The 25,120-nt window shown below is 48.4% G+C and overlaps 1 protein-coding gene across 2 annotated transcripts in view; it reads left to right on the forward strand.

Annotated features, from left to right (window-relative positions):
- Positions 1-25,120, forward strand: part of VPS54 (VPS54 subunit of GARP complex) — a 2,536,401-nt gene that overhangs the window by 2,433,871 nt on the left and 77,410 nt on the right. For both annotated transcript variants that reach the window (XM_069608186.1, XM_069608187.1), the window contains one exon: positions 21,984-22,078. In XM_069608186.1, coding sequence (XP_069464287.1) covers positions 21,984-22,078 — 95 coding nt within the window. The remainder of the gene's footprint in view (positions 1-21,983; positions 22,079-25,120) is intronic.

The following is a 25,120-nucleotide window of genomic DNA, read 5'->3' on the forward strand; positions in this document are numbered from 1 at the left end:
ATTCAATTTTATTGGATTTTTAAAGTTAACATTTATCCTCATTAAGGCAATACAGAGGAACAGTTACATACACGGGTATAGAGAAGACTTATCATCATCATTCTGTTCCACGTCGTGCAGTATCATCGATAAACGATTAATACAACCAAAAATGTGCACTCAAAGGAAGTAAAAGTAGAAAAAAAAAGAAAGAAAGCATGAATAAGATCAGAATTTTAAACATTCTTTACAAACGTTAACAATTCTTCCTGTCACCCTCCCCTACCCCGAGAAAGAGAGTCAAGTTGTTTTAGGGAATTAGGTATCATGGTGCTGTGGTCATCAGCAAGGGTGAAGTCTTTATTACGTGCGGTGCATTTAGGGGTTCGACATGTGGGAGGAGCGCCTGAAACCTTTGGGTGGCTTTTATGTAATGGTGAGGGGGAGGGTGTAGCTCAGAAAAGGTGGAGGTCAATACACTCTTATTAAGGAACATGATTTATTACACTCATGATGGGGAGTCGTCAACACCTGACGTTGGGTATTCGGTAGACGTGTCCGCTCTCAGAAAATCTCACCATAGAAGCTCAGATTGTGTCGCTTTACCGTGGAGGGATGCAGTGATTTTTTTCCATGATACATATGTTCAACACCACATTAATCCACTCTTGTTTGGACGGGGTCGTGGGCGATTTCCATTTAGTAGCAAGTAAAGCTTGTGCCGCAAGCAACAAATAAGGGGTTAGGCCCCGTACCTTGGTCCATTCATCTTCAATTTTTTCGAGGCTAAACAAGACTAAGTGTGGGTCTGCCGTTCTGTGAATCCCATCAGTGTGCCTGATCCATCGTAGGATCTCATCCCAAAAGACCTTGATCTTGGGGCATCCCCACCACATGTGCCAGTAATCTGCAACATGCCCGCATTCACGCCAACAGGAGGGGGAGGAAGATTGATACATCTTGGATAGTCTATACGGGTCATACTGCCAGCGATGTAGAAGTTTTATGGAGTGGAGTTTATATTGACATGATATGGAGGTACGCGAAGCCATAGTGCACATTTTGTCCCATTCGTCATCTTCTATGTCCGTCCCCATATCAGTCTCCCATCGCCGTCTGAGTATAAGTGTGGATCTACCACTTCCGCCCAGTAGTAAGTTGTATATGAGGGAAATCAGGCTCTTCCTATCCGTCTTGGAGTCTAGCATTTTTTCAAAAGGGGTGAGATCTCTACTTAGTTTTTCCTTCCACTCAGATTTGGTCAATACCCCTTTAATTTGTAAATAATGGAAGGTGGAGAGGACTCCAATATTTAAGGCTTCCGTTAATTCTGGGAGGGTGATGAATGAGTCACTGCGGAGGAGCTGACCCACTCTTTCTAGTCCCGCTTCAAACCATGTCTGGAACCTCTCGACATTGGGGATATAGTTATTAATGCCCAGGGACCATAGATGACTCAACGGGGAGGGCCATGTCGTGATTCCCGCAATCTCCGAACCCTCTCGCCATATATCCCATATAGCAACAAAAAGCAGGTGGTCTCTCGTTCTCCTCAACACCCATTTTCGTGGAGCCCATAACCATTCCCCAAGTGTTGCTGGGGCCAAATAATAGTTATCCATCGCTATCCATTGTGGTTCTTTATTATTGCGCAGGTGGGGGATAAACACACGCATTTGAGCAGCGGCATAATATTTCCGGAGATCAGGGAGTCCCACCCCGCCTTTGTCTTTGGGCAGCGTCAACATAGAGTAGGCTATCCTGGCCCTTTTCCCCCTCCACAGGAATTTTAGGATTTCCCTCTTCACTTCTGTAAAATATTGTTCCGGTATTTTAATGGGAAGCATCTGGAAGGGATAAAGAAACCTCGGGAGGGAGGTCATTTTAACAGCATTGAGGCGGCCAAGCCATGAAATCGTCAGTTTATCCCACCTGGCCAGGTCTGCACGGAGCTTGGTAAGAAGTTGTGGGAAATTTGCTTCGTATAGGGAGTCTAATTGTTTCGTTATATGTACCCCAAGGTATTGCATCTTGTCATGTTCGATCGACAGAACCAAGGAGGAGTATTTCGTAGTATTCGCCTCAGCATCTCCTTGAAGGGGAAAGAGCGTGGATTTGGTACGATTGATCTTGAAGCCCGAAAGGCGACCGTAATCCTCCAGGAGGAGGATGGATCCGGGAATCGATTTCTCGGGATTAACCACATGCAGAAGGATATCATCGCCATACAGGGTGAGTTTATATTCAGTGCGTCTTAGATGGATTCCTTCTATGGCTTCATCTCCTCTGATCTTGTGTGCAAGTGGTTCAAGTGATAGGGCAAACAAGATGGCTGAGAGGGGGCATCCCTGTCTAGTGCCTCGCTTCAGTTGAAACCATCTGGAATACTCTTCGTTAACGAATACCGAGGCAGTAGGAGATGAGTATATCGCTTTAATTCCCCTTCTAAGGTTCGGGCCTAGTCCGATTTTCTGAAGGACCTTCATTAAGAAGTCCCAGTCCACCCTGTCAAACGCTTTTTCAGCATCAATGGAAAGCAACACAGGGTTGGTATTTAGGTTGTGGGAGGCGTGCACTAAGTGTAATGTTTTGCGCATGGTATCTGCACCTTGGCGACCGATTATAAAGCCCACTTGATCGGGATGGATAAGGCGGGGCATTAACGATTCAATCCTAGCTGCAAGAACCCTACAGTATATTTTGGCGTCTATGTTAAGTAAGGAAATGGGACGATATCATCCACACCTCGTGAGATCCTTCCCCTCTTTCGGAATAACTGCTACGAGTGCTTTGACAAATGAGTCTGCGGGATTTCCTGTTTCTAAAATTTGTTTGAATAAACCAACAAGGAAAGGTGTGAGTTGCGGGGCGAATGTTTTGTAAAAACCTGCTGTATACCCGTCCTCCCCCGGGGATTTGCCTAATGTGAGTCTCTTAATGGCCTCTTGAATCTCCTCTCCCGTTATAGGGGCATCAAGCGTTTCTGATTCAGTTCGTGTCAATTTGGGCATAGCGACATCATCTAAATAGGATTGAATACTGGGAGTGTCCGGGTCGCCCTCAGGAGTGTAGAGGGTCTCATAGAAATCTGCAAAGGATTCCGGAATAGTGGAGCGGAGGGGTTCCCTCACCTGGTTCTCCGTCTAGTATTTCGTGAACCCTTCGTTCTGCCCGTTGGGCACGGAGTCTTGCCGCTATTAGCGCGTCAGCTTTGTCCCCTTTCTCATAAAATTTCTGTTTCAAGAGGAGGAGCTTGCGGGCTATTTGGTCATGTTCCAGGAGGCGTAACTCTTCCCTTTTTTTCCTAGCTTCTAGAATTTTGTCAGGGTCAATAGTGTCCCCTTTCTTCGCATCACTTTCCAATTGGGCAATTTCTCTACATATTCTGTTTTCAGTTAAGGCCCTCTCTCTTTTTTTATTGGCTCCCTCCCGTATAAGGATTCCCCTCCATGTTGCCTTACCAGCTTCCCAAACCCCCTGTTTCGAGACTTCCCCAGTATCATTCATTCGGAAATATTCTTCGATTTCAGTTTCCATCTCTGACTTGAAAACAGGATCCTTCCATAACGTCTCGTTACATCTCCATTGTCCGCATCTAACAGGCAAGGAGTCCCATACTAAATCAACGGATACCATATCGTGGTCAGACCATGAAATGGTTGCGGTTTGTGAGTGTGTGGCCATGTCAAATAAGTCAGTGGAGGAGTAAAGATAGTCTATGCGAGTAAGCGTATTGTGCCGGGCCGAAAAAAAGGTGTACTCCTTCTCCGTAGGGTGCATGCAACGCCACACATCAATCAGACCATACAAGTCCATCATCGTTTTTAATTGAGTGTGATCCCCTCCACATGTACCTCGTCTTCCCGGGTTACCGGGGTGCCAGTCGAGATCCGGGTCTGCCCATATGTTAAAGTCACTGCCGAGGTGACATGACCTGTTGCCTCTAGCATTATTTTGAGGATTGTTTTGGATAAAAATCGGAGCTGTCCCACATTGGGAGAGTAAATCGTAGCGATTGTAATGGACAACCTTCCAATGGTCCCCGACACCAGGAGAGCCCGACCTTCTACGTCAGACCAAACTTTCAAGGCTCTAAAGTCCAACCCTTTTCTAATGAGTACTCCCACTCCCCCTTTCCTTAGTGGTCCAAAGCAGTGGCGGCTGCTTACATTGGGCGGAGGGGCGCCGCCCCCCAACCACAGAGAGAAGAAGAAGAGAAGAGAGTGAGTGTCTCTCTCTTTCTCTTAAGAGTTAGTTACGTTTAAACCTGTGCAGAGCGGCAGATTAATTATTTATTTATTAATCTGCCACTCTGCGCGGCCTTGCAGCCTGGGCTGCTGGCCTGGCCCAGGCCTGCCGCCTGCTACTGCGGCGGGGCGCGTCCAGATTTAGTAGCTTTTCCTGCAATGTAGAGTGCGTGGAGCTCGTAGCTCCACGCACTCTACGTAACCATTCGCCCATTGAAGAGGCTGGCGGGGCGCTGAAGGGGTGGCCCTGCACTCTTTGGCATTCTACGCAAACAGCGTGGAGTGTCCTCTCCTCCTTGTGTGCCATAGCAACAAGTTGTGGATGGATTGTCATTGGCTGTTTGCCAGCCAATGACAATCCGTGTGTTGTGTGTGGTGGGTGGAGTCGGGTCATGGGCACAAGGTGCCTCGCCTTCCTTCTAGTTCTTTCTTTCCGAGGGCCCTGTTGCTGCTCAGCTGCTGGTTGACATGGACTTCTTCCAGCCAGGGACCTCACCACCAGGCCCATCCACAGACGAGACTGGTCACCGGACGTGCTGCCTCGGCTCGCCTGCTGCCTGCCCTCCTCCTGACGGAGTCCAGCACCCAGCGCCCAGGCAGATTGATTAACAAAGCAGGTAAGTTAATTTAATAATTAGTAACTGCGACTGAATCCTGCCCGCCTGAAAACGTGCTGCGGCCCGCACAATGCTGGTCATGTACTTGTGTGGGCCGCGGCACGGCACGTGTTCGGGGTTGCAGTATGTTAAACAAACTTGCTTGTTTAATTTCTGCTGCACAGCCTGCTTTGCTGAATCAATCCAATCCTGCCCGCGGGCCGCCTGATTCAGTGATTCTGAATATGTGCTGCGGCCTGCATGGTCGGACTCGTGACTCGTGTATTTGTGTGGGCCCGGGCCGTGGCGCGTGTTCAGGGTTGGCAACTTGCAGTGTATGCTTAAGCTTGTAAGCTTGTAAGCTTGTAATTTCAATTAGGCCTACAAGCTTAGGGTGGAGCATACACTGCAACTTGCAAGTCTGCAATGGGGGTCCGACTCCGGCGGTGTATTCTCTCGCCCGCCCGCTTTGCTTTGTTTGATTGAGCCACTTTGCCGTATCATTTGAATCAATTTTATGGTTTTACATTGTGTCACCGCCGGTGACACAAAGAAAAACCACAATATTGATTCCAACCATCAGAGGCCTCACACACTGGCATACAGTTTTTCGCATTGATGGGTTCTACTGCCAGTGCATGGCAAACGCTCCCCGTTAAGAGCTTCAGAAGGCCCTAAAGAAGGGACCGCTTACATGAAAACGGGGCTACAGACATTTAGTGCCGGGATTGGAACACATGTTGGTGGGACTGCTGTAACACCGGGTCTTTTGGTTGTAGTCCTGGATAGAAGGTCAGGGGCTACAAACCAAAACGCAAGCTAGGCCTGAGTCCCGACAGTACCTACATCAGCGTAGTCGGATCTTTTCCAGAACTAGCAACACCCCTGCGCTAAAGTTCTTCCCTTTTGGGTCATTGTATCTAATTATTGTACCATATTATCTTGTATAGCGCTCTGGCGGCCGCACTCTACACATGTAATACATGAAAAATGAAATGATATGTACAAGTCGATAGACTCGTTTTGAGAGTTACCTCCCTAGTGTTTTCCGGGCTTTATTGGTCTTTTACAGCATGTACCGTTTTGGGAAGAACTAATACATAGCAAACATATATACATATATTTCACTTTTATTTTAATCAAACCTGTGTGATATCTTATATAGAACTCAAAATCCTAAAGAGAAATGAATGTGGAGAAATAAATCATTATCTGAGTTTAGTGATGTTTCATATTAGTATGGCTATTTTTTTCTGAAAGTATTTCTTTAAAAGGCACTTTCCCACACCTCTGTGCCTTGCAGGTACCCCGCTGTTCCGGCCCTGGTGCCTTCCTGTCACCGTCAGAGGTGGGGTTCTTCGTGTTTCTGCTTCTCGTTATTAGAAACAGAGGCCCGGCTCCCTGAGAACTGCAGTTTTGGGAAGACGGATTCATCCCTCTGCTATGACATTCGGGGTGTGGTGGTTAGGAGGGGGGGTTTGCAACAGTTTTGCTTGATTTGTACGAACATGAGGCGGGTGGTAGATGCACAGGAGAAGGGGGGGAAGTGCAATGTACAGCATTGTGCGGTCTCCGTTGCTTGGCGAGACCGCTTTACATGTGGCTGCAGGTTTAGTGTTCGTAAGCTAAGGGTTAAATGCTGTGGGAGCCAAGGCTTCTGTTGTCTCTGTATGCTGCTTGTATCGAACATAGCACTTTGTGGTGCTGGGAGTCCAAGGTAGTGCTGTGTGGTGCTGGCAGTCCATGGTAGTGCTGTGTGGTGCTTCTGGAGCTCAATGGCAATGCTGGTCACTTGGCTTGAGGATAGTGAGGTTTGATGCTGCTAGATTGCTGTGCAGTGTATTTCATGGGGCTGATGGCAGTTCTGGATGCTGGTTGGTGCTTGGTTGCATTACTGTGCACTTCTAGGGGTGGCTGGTAGTGCTATTTGCTGCTGCCACTTGATGGTAGAGCTGGACATTACAGCTGCTCTGAAGCCCCACAACTCGCAGGCAACCTCGAGCGCAGGTCAGGGCCATGAATCCACACACCTGACCCTTGGTTATCAATATGATATGGCATTTATAACGCGCCTATACACAAGTGTTTCACAGCGCAATGAGGCAAGGGAGGGGGAAGAGAGGGAAGACGGACAACCATTCTACCTACTAGGCCAGGTGTCATTTAGATCCCGCAAGTGCATGGGAAGGAGGGGGAAAGTGCAGTACATGGGATGAAAGAATAAATAAACAATAAGTTAAGTACGGCCAGCTGGTGGCAAGTGCGAGGGTAAGTGCAGACATCCGGTGTCAAGTGATGGTAGTGGAACTGTAGGGATACAGAAAAACAGCACATTTTGGAGGCCATTTTTCAAAAAGCTTCGTGTGTGAGAACCCCCCGCACCTCCCTTGGGTGGTGTAGGTTTACGCCCCACCAGGTTTCAAACTCACCAGCCGCCACTGGTCCAAAGCCCCAGAATTCCAACCCAGTTCTTTTTCCCAGTATTGCCCTCTCCTCTCCCTTCATATACTTGGTCTCTTGTAATAAGAGAATATCCATTTTCGACCTTCGAAATTCTCTAGAAAGGAGAGATCTTTTAGTAGGTGAATTAAGACCTTTGACGTTGAGCGTTCCCACCCTCATGGTACCCCTGGTGCATGATTCAGCGGTCAGTGTAGCAACATTTTGGATGCTCGTGTAAACCTGATGATCGCCGTGACCTCGCCCCTTGGCATTTAGACAACCGTACCGGCACTTCCCCTTTTAAGACTTTCAATTGTTCCTTCGATACAAGCCACATTCTCTTCCCAGTTCCCCACCCACCACCCCCCTTCCCTCCCTGAGTTCGGTGGCGCTCGATCGATCCCAGTTGAAAGCACTGGTTCGGAATCGAACCACTAGAGGAGACCGTTACCTCACGGTCCCCTTACATAATAAACATCACAAATGTCTAATGAGCCCCCTACAACCCCCCCCGATAATAGTCAGTTGAGTGTCATTCAGGTGGAAGATTCAAAACCATTTTCACAGCACAGAGCTCTGAATTCTTCATGTTAAAGGTTAAGTCAGTTTAACTGGGTTACACCCGTTCAGTATCAGCTGTCTCCCTCTGGGGAGCCATTACCTCTACCGTACTTCATTGAGCCCTTCACCTTCCTCCGTTTCGGGCCCTGCACTTTCCATTCTCCTTGGCTTCTAGGTGGTCGGTCGCGATGTTCTTTGTGTTCCTGCGGGCCCAGTAAGTCGGAGATGCATGCTTTGATATCTTGCTCAGAGTTCAGTCTAATACGCGTGCCTTCATGTTCGAAGGAGAGGGAGAAGGGGTATCCCCACCTGTAGCGTGTGTCACGACTCTTAAGCCAGGTAGTAAGTGGTTTGCACATTTTCCGTAGAGCCAGGGTGAGAGACGAGAGGTCCTGGATAATAGTTATTTGAGCTCCACTATTTTATTTATTATTAACCAAAGAAATAACAATTAAACAGTAGACCTCAGTATTGGCATACGCTTCAAATGGCACAGTTCATTGTAATGTTAAGAAAATTATAATATTATCATATATTTCATTCACAGTGTTGTTTGGCCGTGGAACCAGGGGTGGCAGAGAAGAGCTCTGTGTAGGGGAAGGTGCCTCGACTTGTGAGTCAGTCTAGCCAACGGGTGGTAGGAGGCTTGCGTGAGCGCTGGATAGTGTTCTGCATAGTCCATGAATGGGGCCCAGGTGTTTCGGAAGGGATTGAGGTTGCCCATGCGAAGTGCAGCGATCCTTTCCGCTATGACGATGTCCCAACACTTGGCCCACCATAGTGGGATAGAGGGACCCTCAGGGTGCTTACAAAGACGGGCGAGGGCTTCCTTGGCAGCTGTTAACAGGTGTGTACACAAGCGGGCTGCATTTCCTGACAGCATCCCCCGTGTCCCCCAGCAAAAAGATTCCGGGGTCCCACGGGATACTGAGACGTGTAATTGCTTGGACATGCGTCAGTACCCTTTTCCAATAGTGCGCCGCTTTAGGACAGTCCCATAGGAGATGGAATAGGGATCCCTCCCGCGGACAGCCTCTCCAGCAGTTCGGTGATGGGTTTACGCCCGCTTTGTAAAGTTGGGCTGGTGTGATATAGTACCTGAAGTACACCTTATATCCCACTTCCCCGTTGGTAACACATTGGGTGCTTTTGTGAAGTCTTGGCCATATTTTGCTCCATGCCTCTGGCTCCAGGGGGTGCCCTAGGTCCCTCTCCCAGTTCAACACGTATCTCTCTTTCGACTCTGGGCTAGTCTTTTCCAAGAGTTTGTAGAGGGCGGATATCTTGCCCCTCAGGGGGGAAGTTGTCAGTGTGAGTTCTAGAGGCGTTAGGTCCCTGGAGCCGCGCTCTTTAACGATGCGCTGAGAAATACAGTGGCGGATGTGCGTGTAGCGGAACTGTTCCTCTTCGGGGATGTTAAACCTCGCCGTGCAGTCCTCAAATGAGTGGTTGACCCTCCTTTAGAAAGTCCGAAATTCTGTGAAGGCCGCCCTCCTTCCACTTAGCAAAGCTGCGGTTGCAAAGGCCAGGGGAGAAACCCGGGTTACCCCAGATTGGGGTCAGTGGGCCCAGTGAGCTTTTGATTCCCCATTTCCCGGCCGGAGTTCTCCAGCTGTCCACCGTGTTACATGTTGCTGGTAGCGGGTTCAGAGTGGTGGGAGGATCTCCAGGACTGGATATGTGGCAAGTCGGGCAGAGGTGACTTGCACCATGCTTCTTCCAGTTGCAGCCAACGTGGGCGATCCACGATACGTGTCCAGGCAAAGGTGTGTGAGAGCTGGGCCGCTCGCCGGTATCTGGGAATGTTCGGGATGCCCAATTCTCTCAGCTGACGACTCCGGGTCATAATTTTCCTTGCAATACGAGGTCTTTTTCCCCCCCAGATAAATTTCATGATTTCCCGCTGCAGGGAGATTGATTTGTTGATTTATAGAGTGCTTTACACCAAGGCGCTGTACAGTAGAACAACATTATACATAATAACATCAACAATGTAACAGATGAAGCAAAATTATATCATGAATCATTCGATAAAACAGTGACAAGAGCAATTGACTGAAGGGGAGAGGGAATAAGGAGTGGGATTAGGCAGGTGGGGGAGGGCATGGTGGAGAGTTAGAAGAGGGAAATTGAAGAGAGAGAGGAGAGTAGGAGAGGGGAGAGGAAAATCACGGGGAAGAAGGAGGGGGAGGGGGATGCAGAGAGGTAGAGGGGGAGGTTTCAGGGAGGCGAATGGAGAAGGAGGGATTTAAGGGAAGTGCGGATAGTGAGAGGGAGTGAGTTCCAGTGTAGGGGTGCAAGGAGTTGGAAGGAGCGGAAACGGGAGGAAGCACAGGGGGATGGAGGTACGGTGAGAAGGAAGTGGTCAGCAGAGCGAAGGGATCGGGAGGGGGAGTAGAAGGAGAGAAGGGAGGAGATATAAGGAGGAGCAAGACCATGGAGGGATTTAAAGACAAGGCAGAGAAAGTCAAATTTTATCTGTGCGTGAAATGGTAGCCAGCCAAGGTAAGAGAGCGAGGTAGAGATGGAGTCACGGGAGGTGAGGAGACAAAGGGTGCGAACAGCAGAGTGGTAGATGGATTTAAGGGGGGCAAGATGAGATGATGGTAGTCCAAAGAGAAGAGAGGAGCAATAGAAGAGGCGAGAAAAGATGAGAGAGGAGATTAGGAGTTTGGTAGCGTGGAAAGTGAGAGAGGGACAGATTTTGCGAATATTGTAGAGGTGGTATGGACAAGTGCGAGAGGTGAGTGAAATGTGCTGGTAGAAGGAAAGAGAGGAGTCAAAGAGAACGCCTAAGTTACGAGCATGGGAAGAGAAGGGGACAATGGAGGGAGGAAAATGAATGAAAGGGGGAGGAGAGGAAGGGAGAAGAGAGTTGGAGGGGAAGAAAAGGACTTCAGTTTTATCAGTGTTAAGAGAGAGAAAGCGGGAGGACATCCAGTTCTTAATGGCAGTCAGGCAGGAAGAGAGTTTTAGGTGAAGGTCAGTTGAGAAGGAGGAGAAAGAGAGAAAGAGTTGGGTGTCGTCGGCATAGAAATGGTGGGAGATGCCAAACGAGGAGATAACAGGGGCAATGAGGGAAGTGTAAAGAAGAGAATAGGAAAGGACCAAGTACGGAACCTTGGGGAACACTGTATTCCAGAGGAAAGGAAAGAGAGGTCCAGCCACCCCATGATACAGCAAAGGAACGGGAAGAGAGATGAGAGGATAGCCATTTGAGAACAGGGCCTTGAAACTCAAAGGAGGAAAGAATGTGGAGAAGGAGAGGATGATCAACAGTGTCAAAGGCTGCCGAGAGATCAAGGAGAATAAGAATAGAGGATTGCTTGGCATGGCGAGCAGATAGGAGGGAATTAAGGATAGAAGTGAGAGATGTTTCTGTGGAATGTCTGGGACGGAAGCCAGATTGGAAGGGAGGAAGGAGAGAGGAAGTATTGACAAAGGATGAAAGCTGAGTATAGGCAAGGCGCTCAAGAAGCTTGAAGAGGAATGGTAGAAGAGAGATAGGTCAATAGTTCGCAGTGAGAAGTGGATCAGCCGAGGGTTTCTTCAGAATAGGAATAATCGTAGCATGCTTGAACGCAGAGGGAAATGTTGATGAGGAGAGGCAGATGTTGAAGAAAGAGTTAAACTATGGGATAAGAAGAGTGTAGATCTTAGGGATAAGAAGGGAAGGGAGAGGGTCAGATGGGGCAGATGTGGGGTGAGCTTTGGATAGAAAGGAGGAAACTTCGGAAGGGGAAACGGGTGAGAAGATGGACATGAAGGATGAGGAAGGAGAGGGGGGAGGAGGAGAAGGGGAATCGGAGAGGGAGTTTATTTTTTGCCGAAGGGTGAGGATTTTGGAGGAGAAGAAGTTAGCAAAGTCAGAAGGAGAAAGTGTGAAATTGGATGAGGGATCAGGAGTGGGAGGAGAGAGAAGTCGAGAGAGAGTTTGGAAGCTACGACGAGGGTGGGAGCCTGTTTGTGCCACCGTTTCAAATCTGCTCGGAGCGTTTTAAGTAGCTGCGGGAAATTGTGTTTGTAGAACAGTGTGCTAGTTTTGGGGATATGGACACCCAAGTATTCCAGTGTGGTATTGGCCCATGGGATCGGTAGGTCGGGGCACAGAATGTCTCTGTCGCTTTGGTAGTTGATCGGTAGAGCTGAAGACTTGTCATAGTTCACTCTGAACCCGGAGATTGCGCCAAATGACTCTAGTTCTTCAAGCAGGGGTTGCAGGGACATCATCCGCGTAGAGTGCCACTTTGTGCACAATCCCGCCCACAGTGACCCCCCCTGATGTTTGGGTTAAGGCGGATCCTCTCGGCGAACGGTTCCATAGACATGGCGAACACCAGGGGTGACAGCGGGCACCCCTGACGGGTCACTCCGGATATGGGGATGGGCGCTGATTTCCTACCGTTGACTCGGAGTTGTGTTGAAGGGGATGCGTAGTTATGAAATTGTGGCCCAGGCCCATGCTAGCCAGGGTGCTCCGAATGTAATCCCAATTTACTAGATCAAGCGCTTTATGTGCGTCGAGGGATATTATCAACAGCGGGGTCTTCATTCTATTCGCGGATTCGATAATATTTAGTGTTCGCCTAACATTATCGTGTGTCCCTCTACCCAGGATAAAGCCTGTTTGATCTTTGTGTATTAACTCGGGGAGAATCCTGCCTAGCCTGGCTGCTAGCACCCTGGAATAGATTTTCCCCTCGGTATTCATCAGTGCTATTGGCCTGTATGAGGCCGTCTATTCAGGGTTCTTCCCCGGTTTCTGGAGTAGGATGGTATTTGATTCAGCCATGGAGTTTGTTACCTTTTTGGTGGATAGGAAGGAGTTGAACAACAGTGTCAGTTGCGGAATTAACACGCCTGCAAATGTTTTATAAAACTTGGACGTCAGCCCATCCGGGCCTGGGGCAGTGTTCTTTAGTGATTTTATGGCGTCTAGAATTTCCTCTGCGGAGATCGGGGCTTCTAGGCAGTCGAGGGGGACGTGACAGCTGGGGCGCGAAATGACGCTAGGTAGCGTTACTGCTGGGCTCTATCATCTGGAGATGAGGGCGGCCCTTGCATGAACGACTTATGGTGGGTTACCAAGGTTTCTATTATGTCTGGAGTGGTGAATTTGCTTTTCCCATCCGACCCTTTAAGGCTTATGATGTTGTTTCTGCTGTGTGTCTTTCGTAATTTGTATGCTAGTAACCGGTTTGCCTTATTGCTTTTATGATAATAAAATTGTTTTGTATATGCCAAGGCCTTCGTTGTGCGGTCGGCCCAGTGCATCTCTAGCGCCCTTCTGGCTTTTTATTTTCTCCCTGTCCGCCTTTCTAGAGTATTGGGTCTTTAGTTATTTTTCTAGAGTGGAGACTTTGGATTCTAAAGCTTGTGTGCGGATCTTGGACACTCTGACCTGCTCAGCAGCTTCTCTGATAAACACCCTTCTTATTACCAGCTTCATAGCCTCCTATAATAGCCCAATTGTGTCTTCAGGGTTCTGATTTTCCTTGAAGTAATTGATCAAGGCGTCTTCTGCCTCTCCCCTAATCACCTGGTCCAGTAGAAGGGTATCATTGAGCTTCCAGAATCTGGGAGGTGGGTCGGGGCCCCCCAGGATAAAAAGGTCCGCTGACACCGGTGCATGGTCGGATACCATGCAGGTGTGGATTTCAATGTTGCCAAAGCAGGGGAGTAGGGTGCTAATGGCTAATAAAAGATCAATTTGGGAGTGCCCTCCATGTGCGTTTGAGTAGTATGTGTAGTCGCGGGTCTCTGGTTGGCTACCCTCCATATGTCTACTGTGCCCGACTCTCTTAGCAACCTAGCTAGGGCCAGTCCTCGGGTGATATCTGGGTTGGATGGGGGCAGTGATTTATCCCTTGCGGGGTCCGGGACTGAGTTAAAGTCTCCCCGGTTAGGAGGTACCCCGTGGCGAAAGTTAGTAGCGGTGGGAGTAGCTCTAATATGAATTTGTCCTGGTTTGCGTTAGGGGCATAGATCCCTGCAATTGTAATTGGTTGCTCGGCAATGTATCCACGTATAAGGAGATATCTGCCCGCAGGGTCCTTTTTGACCATAGGGTTGGACAGAGGGAACTTGTCGCTTAATAGGATCGCCACCCCCTTCTTTTTCTCGCCACTGGAAGCAAAGAAGCCTTGTTTGAAGCGCTTGAATTCAATTCGGTGCTCATCGACTGGTAAAAGGTGGGTTTCCTGGAGAATTTCTACGTCCCCATTTAGCGCCGCCAATCTATTCTCCACCGACTTGAGCTTCCTTGGAGAGTTAAGACCCTGGACGTTCCAGGTCAAAATGTGGACATCTCTAACATTGTCCAGGCCTATTGATTATGAGGGAGCAGTTGGTTCTGTGCAGATAGTGCTATGTAGCAGCAGGGGAGCCTTTGAGGGGTTCCCATATGTATGTGATAATGTGCTGCAATTACCGATCTCCACGTGTAAAACTATAACTGTTAAATGGGGCCCCAGGGGATCTGAACTGTTCCCCGGTCCCTTAACTACCCCCTCACCCCCCACACCCTGAAAACTGTGGGAATGAGACCATAAAGCTCATCCGTGGGGTTACTAGCCAACCCCGTCGTTGGAAGTTGCGCTGCGCAGGGGTGGAGGATATCTGCAGGGTCACGGTATTGTGGGCTCAGGGGCAGTGCAGATGATGTTGGTGATGATGCAGACCATGCTGTAAACTTACCTGATGCAGACCATGCTGCAAGAGCTCCAAGCCAAACGAGGCTTGGAAGGGACTATTTTACCTAGGGACTATTTTTTTACTCGGGTGGGGCTGGGGAGGAATACTTACCTGGGACTACTTTGGAGGCTATTTTAACCATGCCGAAGAGCAGCACACGCTTCGCGTTATTCTGCATCCAGCAGCGTAACGCTCACCGTGCCTGCAAGTCTGCATCCAGTCTTCTGCCACGCCCGCCTCGAGTTTGGAGCTCCTAGAAAAAGGGAGAAAGAAGGAGAAAAGGTTAGAACAAGAGCAATACCTTTGATCCTTACCTGAATTCCCGATCCATCGCGCCTTCGAGCTGGAAGAAAGAAGTTATTTAATGCGCGTCGCCTCGCCTGCTGCAGCGCCGCGCTGAACTCATCGGCCTTCGCAACATCTTCACATTTCACTGCATCCTCCTGCATGTAACCGCCGCACTCAGGCACCTAAGGAGAAGACAAGAACAGCAAGGTGAGCCAAGGGAATACACAGAGGAATACCCCCCATAGACTTACCTGATTTTACCACCGGGGGTACTATTCTTCTTCACGGGTCGGCGCAGCTTCCACTGCATCCTAGCCGGACCCCGGCCCCTAAGGGGAAACAAAAGGACAGCAAGGTGAAACAAGGGACTAACAAGGGGAACCCTCCTCACCACAAAAGACTTATCTAATTTTACCGCCGGAGGCATTATTCCCCGAGACTTCATACTTTCTCTCAGCGCCTGAATAAGGGAGAAAGCAACAGGTTACATATTGACATTATTTTTTCGAACTGTGTTGGATAATACAAATCCTTACCAGAACATTACCGGTTGCCACGAGGAAGCTGCAACCTGCAAAGAATCGGACAAGGGTGAAAGTCAGGCATTTGAACTCTTACGAACTACATACTTATGGCGTCTGGAGATGGAGAGCTCATCTTTTCAAATCATCAGAAGAATATTCTTACGGGCCAAGCGAATGAAGCTAGGTGGCCCAGTCCAGTCCGTCATCTCGGCCCTACGCGTCACATTGGTGGAGACCGCAGCAGTCCAGTACAGATCGATGCCTCTGTGGGAGCCAGGTGAGCGTAACAGTTAGCGTGAGGATGAGTACTTAGCTGTGTGCATATAGGTATCCCCGTGGGTGCTAGGCCCACCCCCCGCCCCCCTTGGTTGAGATGGGGGATCCGGAGCGACGTTGGTGCTTGCAGGTCTCTGGAGTGCTCCGGGGGGATATGGCACTAACCTGTCATTAGCTTCGGGTGGGATACTGAGATCCACCGATCAATTCGGACCATTTTGCTTCCGGGGGCCCTGGGGCCTGCGGCGCCTGCCGGCATGTGACCAGCGGCTGGATGTTAGCGAGCCGGGTTGTGATCATGCTCAGAGTCTTCGTTGGTGTATCCTTTTCCCAGAAACAGTTCCGCCTCTTTAAGGTTGCGGATCTGCCTGCGAGATCCTTCCCATTCGAAGCATAAAGCGGGTGGGTGACCCCAGCGGTATTGTATTTTTCTTTCTTGCAGCCATTCCGTTAAGTTGCGGAGGGCTCTCCGTTTCTGGAGGGTTATGCTTGCAAGGTCTTGATAGATCGCAATGTTGGCACCTCTAAAGGTGATTTGCTTTGAGGACCTGGCCTCCCTCATCTCCTCCGTGACCCTGAAAAAGTGGATTCGGGCGAGAACGTCCGGAGGGGAGGATGATGCTTGTCTTGGCGCTGTGCGGTGGACTCTGTCGATTTCTAGAGGGGCACTGTCCAGTAATGTTATTATGAACCTGAACAGGTCTTTGGTGAAGCCTTCGAGCTCTGCGTTGGTGATTGTGGTAGGGATTCCGTGAATGCGGATGTTGTTGCGAAGGGATCGATTTTCGCTATCCTCCGGTTTGATTTTGTGTGCGTCGCACCTGGCTTCCAAGGCCGCTATTCTGTTTAAGCCACACTCCAGCTCAAATGTGTTATCACACAGGCCGTTCTCCACTTCCTCAGTGCACTTTTCCACCTCCTCCACTCTTCTGTCCAGAGAGGCGATCTTTTTAGTGACTTCTTCTGTGTCCTTTTGCATCTCTTTGGTAAGGGCTAGTAGAAGATCTTTTAGATCTGTTTTAGTGGCGAAATGGTCAGTCCGCAATTGCTCCATTGTGTGGGTGCCTCCAGGTGTGACGCCAGCAGCGGGCTCGGACTTTCCTGCTTTATTCTGGCATGTGTTGGTCATCATTGTCGTGATGTCCGCTTGTTTTGCTGCTTTGCCACTTTTTGACATGGCTCCGCCGGATGGGAGGTGTAGATGAAAATGCTACGGCTACTCTGCCTGCTTACAGCTCCGCAGGGCTCCCGCGGGGCAAAAGGCAGAGCTCTGTCGGTGCCGTGCATCGAGGGGAGTTGGCGTGCGCCTCTGTGATGCTGTACCGTCTGGTCTGGCGTGAGTGCTGCTGTTTTAGGGTGATTCGCAGTGTCCTGTTGTTCTCCGCTGCGGGGGTGGGATGTTCCTGGGTTGTAGTTCCCTACGGCTGGGCTGGTGCATTGCCAGCCGGCTCCACCGGGGGGGACCCCCGGGATGCTGCGCTTGATGCTTGGGCTGCGGGGCCGGGGAGATTTCTGGCCTTGCTCCCGGCGGTTCTGAGTTAATAATGCAAGGTGATGTGTGAAGAGTTCTGAGTGGGGGCCCGCTTTAATTGCGAGTGGTGCTTTACTTTACTTGCGGGTGTGCTTGGCTGTGCTAGCGCACGCAAGAGGGCTCTCCAAGATGGGACAGGGTGCGTAGTTGTTGTTGTTAGCTGAGGGCCCGGGGCAGGCAACAGCTGGCCGGCACTCTTGTGGATGTGGACTGCCCCACGCGCTGGTGTTCCCTCTGTTGTGGACTGACCTCTATAAGGGCCGCTTGCCGGATCATTAGCTGGTTCCAGGAGTCAGCTGGGGAAGCGTCGGGGTGCAGACCCGGCTGACACAGATCTGCAGGGTCGGGCAGCAGCCCGAGCGTCCGAGGATTCGCCGCCATCCCCTGGGGTGCAGGAGGGGGACGTTGCGGATGTTGTGAGCCCCCTTGATGGGTCCTGGGCTCAGCCTTTATGTTTGATTTCCCCCAGTGCGGCGTGCTCTCGGGCGCTGCCGCCAGACCCGGCTGGATGATGTTAGGAGGGGGCGGAGTGGAGCCCCAGCCCCCCCGGTGCGCTGCTCCGAAGCCTCCGGGCCAGGGGCGCCGCGCCTGTTCCCGATCACGCGAGGAGGTCGCTGCCTCGCAGATTCCCCCTTGATTGCGCCGGATGGTGCTGGAGGGTTCCCGCCCACTGGCTTTCCGGATCCACAGGGACTCCCGGCTGTAGCAGCACTCTTGGCGCGCCTCCAGGGCCACGCACGGGGCTCTCGAGGTGGCGCTGCTCGATGGGGGCGAGTCCAAGCCCTCACGGCAGTCCATGGCTGGTTGGTGCTGATGGTGGTTTGCTAAGAGCTTGGGCCACACTATGCTTCACGGCCCCTCCCCCTCCGCAGCCGCAATCGATACGGGTGCCCGTCCGCCATTTTAGCTTTCTTCCCGCTGGTTTGGTGGGAGAGCGCGGAGCCCTCCTGGCCACGGGGACGCTCCGTGCCGCTTCCGACCCTGCTCACCAGAAGCAGCAGATGTTCATGCTTCGGCCATGCCAGACAGGCTCGGTGGCGGCTTCAGTCCGCAGGGATTCGCTCCGACGAAGGGGCTGACCAGGAGCGCTCATGGAGCCATGCCGTACGGTCGGCTCCCGGCCACGCCCTCTCCCTATATATACATTTTTGAAAGTTTAATACAATTCAGTCCACAATGCCAAAAGTTTCCAGCCTCTGAAAATCACTTCTTTTTGACAAGTTCAATTTTGCTAATTTTGTCTGGGGTTACAAACATATGGATAGCCCTAGTCCCTTGGATCTGCAAACATGTCTCCAGGTGTGTGAACTCTGCTACCAAATTTCACTTTTATTTTCTTGGAAAGGGCATATTCCATCTCTCTGGGGCATGTGCTTGCTTTCCGCCATGTTAAACACATGCCTGAGCAGGATGCTACATACCTATTTCAAACCATTTTTACGCACACGATCTGCATGCAAGATGGTGGCCAGGTACACATTTTTTATCCTGGCCCAAGCCAGTTATGTTTTGGCTTCTTATGAATTGCATCCACAGATGTGAAAAATATTGCTGAATGTTTTTGACATGGTTTTATTTAAGTAGAAACTGCTGGATGGATTTTCACAAAACCAATAGGCCAGTGTCTCATGTAGGTTTTCCACAGATCAATCCAGCGTTTTTTCCTGTAAGTAAGTGCACATTTCTTGGGAGTGTGAATATTAGATGCACATTTTGGTACTTGTGATTCCCGTATAAAATGTTTGCAGGGTTCTTTTTCTCAGAAAGCTTAGTTGAATGGCACCAGAGTTATTTACATCAAAAGACTTGATTTTCCTTGGGGGAGCTTAACTTAACCAGAACTTCAGTCCCTATTGTTGACTCTGAAATGCTACAGATCAGGGCCGGATTAACTATGGAGCTAAAGGTTCATGTGCATCAGGAACCCATAGTCGCAAAGGGCTCCTGATGAAGATACATTTCACAAATATGCTTTTTATTTTTATGCAGTCACACATTTGTTTGTGAGACGTGTGTGCCAGCTCTATACTACACCCTTTCCTGCAATAAAAATTAGTATTGTATCTGCACACCGGGCAGCTGACCACTTTGCATGTCCTAAAATACAGCCACGACTGATATGATATAGCCACGAGTGATATATAAGTCATTTATAGCACGCCTGTACACAAGTGTTTTGTAGGCGCGACAAGACAAGGAGGGAGAAACAGAAGGATGACAAACAACAATCTTATTAGGCCTTGTGTCATTGCAATGGCGCAGGTACAGGGAAGAGGGCAGGGGAGAAGTGCCAAAGGGGCGTAAGGGGGTGAGGAGAAGTGCAGGTGACTCAATAAGTGCTGCCAGAGGGTGGCTCTTAAATGTAAAGAGAAGGGACTGTAGGGTTAGATATACAGACACTTAAGTGCTGAGGGAGCCCGGAGGCAGTGCAAGGGCAACTGGACATGCAGGAGCCTGGGCCAAAGTTCAGGGGTGGCCAGGTGACCAGTGTGCGGAGCTATCAGGGACATTAAGTGGGGAGAGGAAGAGAGAAAGCAGAAGTGAAATGGAAGGTCTTGAGATGCTTCCGGGACCAGAGGTGGTTCTGCTCCAGTTTGAGAGAGGCAGGGAGGCTGTTCCAGAGGGAAGCCCCAGCCGAGGAAAGAGATCTGTCCCCCATGCTCTGCTTGGAAAAGCATCTGACCCTCAGAGAATTGGAGGTGGATGAGTGGAGAGCTCGAGAAAGAAGATGTTTAGGAAGAGAAAGTTGGAGGTAGCACGGTCCCAGGTCCCAGAATGCCTTGTGGACAATGCAAAGGTTCTTGAATTTGATCCTTGCAGCCAAAGGGAGCCAGTGCAGAGATTTCGGAGCTGGAGAGGTACGATCCCTGTGCTTGAGGCCAAAGACAATTCACGAAGTCCTGGTCTGGATGAGTTGTAACTCTGTGGAGTTGACCTGTGGAATGTCCACTTGGTGCACCCACATACAGAGACCGAAAGCTGTATAAACTCAGTAACCAACTTTAAAGCTTCCTTTGTTTATCCTGGACTTTGGTTTAGAGCCAGGTGTTAACCACTGTCACCTGCTGTCAGAGACCGCCAAACCATGATTTATCAGATTTTTGTGCTGAGAGACTGCTTACTTGGTTATTTGCAGCACCTCGTTACATCTGTAGCACACCATGTTTAATCATGCTCCCATACAAAGAACTGCTATCTTCAGAGGCACTTATGGCAATTTGTTATTGTGTGTGCCTCTTTAAACGTGGACTAGTGATTGGGAGTTGGTTCCAAAGAGATGACGTAGAGGTGACATCATTCATTACAAATACAAAAACCCTGCAGAGGCAGATGTGACAGTCAATTGTGACTTTACCCTATCATCTGTGCCACCATATTCCCTACTAGGTTGCTTTTTTGTTTGGCGTTACAATGTGTGTGAAGATTGCAGACTTTCACAAATCCCGTTCCCTAAGGTTGACCTGTCCTTTCATCTTTTAATTGGTGGTAAAATAAGTGCAAGAATGGAGAGTAATACTGCCTGTTGGCAATAGTCTCAAGAGGCCAGCTCAAATGTACATCACACATTCTATTTCATCGGACTATTCCAGTGCCTCTATAAAGTACTGCATAGAACACTGGTAAACAGTAGCCTCCAGCCCAAACAAAACATGGAGGCCTGCATACTTTAATATCACTTGGGTTGAGATGGTGAGATGGCGCAGCAGTTATAGATTCTGATCCAAATAATATAGTGCTGCGTGTTAAGGTGTCTACTGCAGGGGTTAGTGTGCAGCATGCTAGCTACTGGTTCTAAAACTAGTCTGATAGCTCAGCTGGCTAATGTTTCCTACAGAGCTGCACCCTATTGCCTGGATCACCCTAATGATTGCACAATTGGACTCCCAGAAGCTTAATCCAGCCCTGCTGCAGATAATTTTCTCAGTGCAGCGTGGCCATTCATTGAACCTCCCCATGTAAGAGCAAATGCGTATCACAATTTCAGTAAATGTTGCTGTATCCGATTGTCTGTATTTAAACTAGGTGGCAGGAATAGATTAGTAAATCACTCAGATTTACTTTGTGTTTTCTGTCATACATGTCACTTCAAGACTACTTCATTGTGCTGATTAAGAGTGTCAGTCTATAGAAGGTCAGCCTTAAAAGTACATGAGTGTGGTCCTAGGAGCTGCATTTCTTGAGTGGAATGTTGAGTGAAGCTTAAGCTGGTATAGAGATATTGGCACCCGGGGCAGGTGCCACAGCCAATATGAATGATTAGAACTGAAGCTGAACCTCAGGGTATACGCCTGCGTTCCAAGCAATTTCACATCTGCTTGTGCCCGCTGTGCCATCTTCCCTGTCTCTCTCTGACGTCCCCATGCTTTACCCTTATCCCTCACAGGCACCACCCACCACTTACTTGTTGGGGTTGTGGCATGGCCGTGCTGCTCCTCTCAAGTCTGGCGGGCTGCCATGGAAATATAAGAGGGGCTCTGCTTGGAGCCTCTCTTCCATTTCCATGGTGGCCCTGTTGCATAAATATTTCTTCGAAACCATGTGTTGCGTGCTTGCCGTGATCAGTTGTTTCAAGGAATTGCATTGCTATTAGCATACCGGGATGTTAACCTGGGTCTGGCCTATTGACTCTGCCCATTACGGCCCTTGGAACACATGATTATGGCTAAATTCATGACCATGAAAGAAGATAAAATGCATTCATTCACATTTACTGTTGTTAAGATAGTACTACTACTATCTGCAAAGTATTCTACTCTGAAAATCAAAGGAAAAACAAATGTATTAGATAAGTGCTGCATATTTTACCTATTTAGGATATTAAATTGATTATTTTCTCATTCACCAGATGCTGTTTTTAAGAATCAATGCAAGTTACAAGTTACATTTTAAGAGGCAGCTGGCTCATCTAAACATAGTCAACGACGGTGGCCCACAGCACGGGTGTGTGACGTTTTTTCATTCTACAGATGGGTAACACAATTAATGTTGATATTTGGATCTATGAATGATTTTTTAAAAATATTTACTTGGTAGCCACTATGCATGTACCAAAGTAAAGGGGTAGGTTGAAGTTTAACTAAGAGAAAGTGTATTAAAAATAGCTAACTAAAAGCATGGCTACTCACCTTATCTTTGTACTAGTATATCTATGTATGATTAACATTAGCAACAAAAAGATACATTTTGACATTTTGTCAACCTGCACAGATTAAGCATTCAACACTCTACTGATCTGTCCCTCCATTAGAAAAAACAGCTCATTTGTACTGCTTACAGTCAGAAATCCAAATTTAGCAATTTGTAAAACATCATTGAATAAACATACTGGTTTGAAGCCAAGAGAACGGAAGGTGTGAAGTAAAACAGTTAAGAATGCATACTTTTATTTTCTTGTTCCCGAACTCTGTCTGGAATTAGAAACATTCATGAATAAAACCAGTCCTTACTTTATGCCTTAAGATTACTTTGAACACTATAGCTCTTTTTCTGCACATACTTCTGAACCCGAACGGGTCCTTTAAGACGAGGTAACAGTATCTGAGATGGAAGGGGATGCAGATTTTACTCAAACATCAATAATCAGACCAACTCCAGAAGTTGGCAAAAGGTAAAGCTGTTTTAATGACAAGTCTTTAAAACAGGGAGTACAACGGACATCAACGGACGCTGCACAGACTTATCTTGACATAATATAATTCATAAAAAACATTGCTTTTATACTAAATATTGGTCATGAGTGATATCAGGATACGTGGCTAAATAAGAAAGCCTACTCTAGATTATAGTTGGTCAATGGGGAACATCTACATATACTTTCTGTGGGCTACAGAGACCTGATTAGATCTCTAAGGTCAGGTGGGCAACTAGGCCCAACCCAAGTGCAAGTCATCTGCTGTGTCATGAAAATATACAATTTACTATTGGCTTATCAAGCTATAGGGCTTCTTAATACGTGGCCCTCTATAATTGGTTGGCACGCTTGTACTCTTCAAGAAGTTTCCACGCTCTAGCAGCACACATCTGGGACCCCAGGTGCTGGGGTTGGGTGGGGGGGGGTTTGACCTGGTCATGCCTCCCCAGCCAATTAGCCCAACATCCATCATCACTCCTGTGGTCTGCCATTCAATTAAACCCTTTGAACTTGGCCTTGCAGAGGATCACTGCGCCTGACAATAAAAGGGAGTGAAGTATGGTCTTATCTTCTGGTCTCGATGTAGCTCGACCCAAAGTCTATTCTCATCCGATCATGTGACTGGAGACCACATTTTTTAGCTCTTTGTTGTATTTTAATACAATTAAATGAAGAAATCGTGGCATTCTCGATTGGTTTTCATTACACCTCAAACAGGAGCTGGGCTTGCTACTCACATTTTTGTATCTTCTCGAGTACATGACAAGGCTCTCGACAGCCCCGACTCTTGACACTGGGCCAGACAAGTCTTTCTCAAATCTTCCTTCGGCGTCAGCTATTATTCTGCTGCTCCACACTTCCAATTCTTCCATTCACGGGGTCCAAGTTTGCTAAAGTGCGTTGTGGAACATCCAGATTCTATATATTCCTATGTATATACATTGGCGCATCACCGCAATGTATTCACTACATAGCCAGCCTTATGATACTTCGTCTACTTGCGTTACTGCGTCTGTACAATTGTAAAATGGTTTTGCATTTTCTTCTGTGCCTCTCCGCACATGTAATCTTCATCTCGGGGGCGAAATGTTACATACTTCCTTACTTCACCATCAGGTTCTATAGGGTCTATATCCTTACTTCATTTATATCTCTTCTGTGTGCATCACTTCTACTTCATGTGACGTCACCATTTCTTTCTTTCATTAATTTTCACACTTCTCCTGGAACCTCCTTCAGAAGATCATCACTTCTTCGTGGATACATATAGGGTTTTCTCAATGGATACCTTGTTTCAATGATTTTTCGTGGTATTTGCACTCTTACTGGTATTGCACATGTCGCAATCTCTGGCTGCCAACATATAGGCGAAATAGGGGCGGGACTTCAGGTAGAGGTAATTGGCTTCTCCTCTACACTAACCTCTAATCCTGTGTTGCTTTCTGCTCCTACTGCTATCCCATGTTTTTTTTCCCACTATTTTTTCGCTAAATATTCTCCTCCTGATGGGGTCTTGCAAAGATAGTTTTCCGCACCTTTTACTCACTACACATGTCTATTAAGAGTCTTTGATTTGCTCTTTTGGGTTTCATAACCAATCAATTCTTGTTTGAGTGATGTGTTTTCACAGACCCTCTCCTCTCAGATCTTTCCTTTTCACTTCTCTCCAGTAATATTCATGCAATCTCACTTTCACTGTGAATCCCTGTAAATTATACTTTACCTTCAGCTGCCTTTCTTAAACTGACTTCCTCTATCCCCTCTTCCTGCAAATTAACTATGATATCCACCCTTTCCCTCCTATTTATCACATCTGGCTATGTAGACACCAGATACAAAATCACTGCTGTATCTGCTCCTTCGACTGTACTAAACTTCTTTATCACACCCTTATTCTTTTTACTCCTACATCCTGTGCCCATTGCTCCATACTAATGGGACATTCATCCTTCAGGGACTTGATCAGAGCAGCAATATTATTGAGATTGGAAAGAATTCTACCAGGGCGCATGCGCTGCCACACCCTTAGTGGCAGAACGAGGAGGCCCACCCGGGGGTTGGTTTCTCACCCCCACTCTGGCTCCTCTGTGGAGACCGGTTGACTCTCCTTGGCTCCTGCAAGGCTGCCACTTCACTCTGTCCCTGATGTTTTGTATGACAAACTGCACACACACTGACATGTGCGACTTTGCAACACACTTGTTGAATGATGCTGAGCAACCATGTTGCTCAATAGTTTGGTAGCTTGGTACTGTGTGTCTGGATTGGATCCTTTCTTTAACCTGGGTCCTGGTGCTGCAGCTGTGCACCTGCACCTTTGTTGCCTGAAGAAAGAAATAATGCAATGGTGG

This window comes from Ambystoma mexicanum, chromosome 4q (genome assembly GCF_040938575.1).
Source record: "Ambystoma mexicanum isolate Mex_15411 chromosome 4q, UKY_AmexF1_1, whole genome shotgun sequence".
Classification (NCBI taxonomy): Eukaryota; Metazoa; Chordata; class Amphibia; order Caudata; family Ambystomatidae; genus Ambystoma; species Ambystoma mexicanum.